Source organism: Neofelis nebulosa, chromosome 10, assembly GCF_028018385.1.
Source record: "Neofelis nebulosa isolate mNeoNeb1 chromosome 10, mNeoNeb1.pri, whole genome shotgun sequence".
In the NCBI taxonomy this organism is placed as follows: domain Eukaryota; kingdom Metazoa; phylum Chordata; class Mammalia; order Carnivora; family Felidae; genus Neofelis; species Neofelis nebulosa.
In genome coordinates, this window is record NC_080791.1 from 61,565,852 (window position 1) to 61,570,910 (window position 5,059).

General features: G+C 39.6%; 1 protein-coding gene across 1 annotated transcript; it reads right to left on the reverse strand.

Moving 5' to 3' along the window:
* Positions 1-4,108: 4,108 nt before the first annotated feature.
* LOC131488641 (olfactory receptor 52A1-like) lies at positions 4,109-5,059 on the reverse strand. The gene has a single exon (XM_058690503.1). The coding sequence runs from the start codon at positions 5,057-5,059 to the stop codon at positions 4,109-4,111; it is 951 nt and encodes a 316-aa protein (XP_058546486.1).

Sequence of the window (5,059 nt, forward strand, 5' to 3'; positions counted from 1 at the left end):
CACTTCTTCTTTCTAGAGTTAATCAGAATTAGAAGAGAAGTCCTTTATTAGAATTCACATTGTCTGGCATATTTAAGAGAAAGAAGCTGATGTAGGAGCATTTCCTGACAGGCACAGGTGGTGGGAAGGCAGGTGGGAGAGGACCTAAGTGAGTACAGAGCAGGGGGCATGGAGTGGTTATCACTGGAAAAGCTGGTAGTGAAACATTATTGGGTGAAATTGAGGAAAGAGACTTCATGCTTTGTTGTTGGGGGCCAGTTGTGTTTTTACAAGACAACTGAAAACCATGGTCTGTCCTCGTAACACCATCACTCATCACTCATCACTCACCTGTCATTCACTCTTTTTCCTCCTGAGACTCTCATCTCATTCACTTGTGCTTATGCTGGCAGCATCTCTTTCTTCTCTCTGCACCCTCTAGAACAGCCCGCTGTAAATATCATGAACTCTTATCCATTTGCTGCTTGGCCATCTGCCAAAATGTGGACATCTCTGGAATAGACTTTCCTCTCTTCTTCTGTCCCTGAAAAACAGACTTACACCCTCTTTTGTAAATGTGTCTGATCTCCTGTTGGTGGAATCACACTCCAACAAAACTCACAGGAAGGTCTGTAATTTGCTAGACACAACATCACTTTATTAAGCTTGAATTGGCAAGTATAACGTTCCCCAGTGTACATGGAGAGGGAGGAGGTCTGAATATGAGATTTCCCAGCCACTCACCCAAGCCTCCAGGGACCCAGCAGCTCATAATGAAGCCCTCTTTTGTCCATCCACATCTAATGTCCCTGAAGCCATTTCTGCAACTTGCAGAATCCCCTTGGTCTCTTCATTTCTTTTTCCCCACAGTGGAGATGTAGAGAAATTAATATATGCAATCTTTTTTTTTGACATTCCTTACAAAATAAAAAGATTTTTGTAAAAATTAAGTAATTACATTTACTTTTGTCAGTTTCTTTTTGCTGTCCTCATTTGGAAAAAGATCGAAAGGACACTTAAATGTACTTAAATGTATGTTCCTGTGCCAATGAGTTACATATAAATAAGTATTCTGTGACCCTTCTTTCACTGAGACACTTCTGGAGACAAAATCTGTATCCACAATGGATCTCTATCACACATTTGACACTCATTCTCTAGCAGTATCATTCTTTGGATCTTTATTTATTGAAGCTTTGTAAATTCAGTAGTATTCTCACAATGACCACTTATGACGGACATTTCCACCTTCCCCTGATTAGTAGACTTTCTTTACAGAAAACTACACACCTAATTGTTATTAGTGTCAATTATAAATGATTCATAATTATATATAATTTCATCGAAATCTTTGTGGAAATATGCTTTGTCGTTTTTTATATAAATACTTACAAAATAGTTTTTGTTTCTTTGCCCACGATAACCCAAACTTTATTTGCATAAAAGTTTGCTGAACTCTGATTAGAATATTAAAATCACTTCCGATGTTTCTTTTTACTTTTATTTCAAAGAAATTGTTATTAAAGAACCACAACGCCTATTGGTTATCCAAGCAAATCCTATCTGATAAATACTGACATTTCTTTCTTTTTTCATATGAAATTTATTGTCAAATTGGTTTCCATGCAACACCCAATTCATCCCAACAGGTGCCCTCCTCAATGCCCATCACCCACCCTCCCCTCCCTCCTACCTCCCATCAACCCTCAGTTTATTCTCAGTTTTTAAGAGTCTCTTATGGTTTGTCTCCCTCCCTCTCTAACTTGTTTTTTCCTTCCCCGCCCCCGTGGTCTTCTGTTAAGTTTCTCAGGATCCACATAAGAATGAAATCATATGGTATCTGCCTTTCTCTGTATGACTTATTTCACTTAGCATAACACTCTCCAGTTCTATCCACGTTGCTACAAAAGGCCACATTCTATTCTTTCTCATTGCCAAGTAGTATTCCATTGTGTATATAAATCACAATTTTTTTATCCTTTCATCAGTTGATGGATATTTAGGCTCAATCCATAATACATACTGACATTTAAAACAGCCTCCAAAGATGCTTCAAGATAGCCTCTAGATTTACAAAGTGATCAAATTCAGTATTCACTGATAAGGCCCAGTCCATAAAACAAGCCAGAGTATCTACATCCATGTGACATGCAGTCTAATAAATTCTTATGTATACATTGATTTAAGTGTCATAAATAAAAGTATGGACACCTGCACACATGGGAATATTTTCCATGCTCTTTTTATTTTTTTATTTTTTTTTTTAAAATTTTTTTTTTTCAACGTTTTTTATTTATTTTTGGGACAGAGAGAGACAGAGCATGAACGGGGGAGGGGCAGAGAGAGAGAGGGAGACACAGAATCGGAAACAGGCTCCAGGCTCCGAGCCGTCAGCCCAGAGCCTGACGCCGGGCTCGAACTCACGGACCGCGAGATCGTGACCTGGCTGAAGTCGGACGCTTAACCGACTGCGCCACCCAGGCGCCCCTCCATGCTCTTTTTAAAAATGATCCATGAGATCAGGTTTTTGGAACAGCCCACAAGCCTTAAGTTCTCAAGTCATTAATTTGGACAGAACACTTTGTGTGTTCATTAACGCAATAACCTTGAGTGATTTAAAAGCATAATGTTTTAAGTCCACTGAGAACATACGCTGCTGTATGTCAAATAGATACGCACATTCACACACATGCGCATTTGGAGTCAAAACTGGCCAGTGACCTATGATAGCTTTCAGAATAAAGTTCACCCATTTCGCATAGTGTCCATAGCCATTCTTGACATTTGTAGTTTTCTTGTCTCTACAAGTTGTGCATTACATTGAGGAAAAACTGTGCCATTTCTTGATTCTCTATTTAAGCTCCAGGATCATCTACCTGGCATGGTATGTCCTTACCTACCAGCAATTCATCTGTCATTCCTTAAGAATCAGCCCCCCTATAGGGGAAAACAAATACCACATGATTGCAAGCATATGTGTAATTTAAGAAACAAAACAAACAAGCAAAGGGAAAAAAATAAGAGACAGATAAAAATCAAGAAAGGACTCTTAACTGTAGAGAACACATTGATGGTTACCAGCATGGAGGTGGGTGGAGGGATGGGTTATATTGGTGGCGGGGATTAAGAAGTCCACTTGTCATGATGAGCACAAGGTGTTGTATGGAAGTGTGGAATCACTATATTGCACATCTGAAACTAATATAACACAATAGAATATGCTTCTATTCTTGAGTATACATTTATAATGTTGTAGGGTTTTGATAACACTTGAGGAATTAATAAAGACATAAATGGTGACTGGGCATAAAAAGTACTGAATTGTGAAATAGAATACTGTATTGGTCATACCGTTCAAACCTTAATGCCCTGAATGACACCAGAAATGTTGAAATTTGATGACTATGTGTCATTAGATTGAATACAGTTTTTTGTTTCTTTAGGTTTTTTGTTTGAATAAGAACAAAATGCTTCCTCTCATTAATTTTACATTTTAAGTTTATTTATTTATTTTAAAAGAGGGAAAGGAAGTGCACAAGTGGGGAGGGGCAGAGAGAGAGAAGGTGAGAGAGAATCTCAAGCTGGCTTCGTGCTCTCAGCAAAAAACCCGGTGCAGGGCTTGAACTCATGAACCAGGAGATCATGACCTAAGCCAAAGTTGGACACTTAATCAACTGAAGCATCCAGGAACCCCTCCTGTCATTTACTTTAAAGATGATCCAGAAACAAATAGAATCAATAACATGATTTCATCAAGTATCTGGACAATCCAAGACAATGAGTCTTGGGTGCTTGGAAATTCATTGAGAAATAGATATTGTGGTACCTTGTGGAGAATATTTGAATGAGAGAATTCAATCAGGAATTGCAAAATAAGAAAAAAAAAGGTAAATGATGCATATTCACTATTGCTGTTTCTACCACTCCCATTCTCATTACCTAGTAGGATCTAAATCTCACTGACTGATAGGTGCCATGGGCTGTGATGTGAAAACTGCCTAAAATGCAGGCAAATTTCACAAAACAATTAAGGAGACAAGTCAAATATCATGAATAATATGCATTTTTCTGTTTTAATCTGTTTTGAGGGATTCTTATTTTGCATAAAGGAGAAGGTTGAAGATGTTAATCACAGTGCATTTTGTGAATACAACATCTTTATCAGGTGAATCCGGATCTGCTTGGTCTTGGCACCATAGACAAGTGGATTTAAAAATGGGGGGACCAGCAAGTAGAGGCTAGAAAAGAGGATGTGGATATAAGGGGGAACATGAGCACCAAACCTATGTGTGAAGAAGGAGAAGAAGGCAAGGATGTAGAACTGGAGAAACACACTGATGTGAGCAATGCATGTATTGAATGCTTTCAACCGAGCCTCCTTCTGTGGCAGACGAAAAACGGTAATAAATATCTGTATGTAGGACAAAGTGATGAATATGAGGTCAAACCCTGCAACGGTGAATGCCACAAACAAGCCATAAATTTTGTTGACCCGTACATTTTCTGCAGCCATTTTCACAATGACCATATGCTCACAGTAGCAGTGGGAGATGATGGTTGTATGGTAAAACTGAAACCGGCATTTTATCAGTACTAAAAATGGGGCTACGAGAAGGGCAGCCCTGAGTGTTACCAAAGCCCCTATTTGGGTGACTAGGCGGTGGGTGAAGATGGCAGCATGTCTTAGTGGATAACAGATGGCCACATAACGGTCCAGAGCCATGGCCAGAAGGATGCCTGACTCTATGCCTTGAAATCTGTGGATGAGCCCCATTTGAAGCAAGCAAGAATCAAAATAAATCTCTGGCACATGAAACCAGAAGATTCCAAGCATCTTGGGCACAATGCTCGTGCCAAGTACAATATCTTTGACTCCCAGCATGCCTACGAAAATGTACATGGGCTCATGGAGGCTGCGCTCTGACCTGATGATGATCAGAAGCAAGGAGTTTCCAATCATAGCAATGAGATACATGACACAGAATGGAATCCCAATCCAGCACTGCACAGTCTCTAGGCCTGGGATCCCTATCAGCGTCAACACAGAAGGCCTGAAGACGGTGATGTTGGAAACGGACAT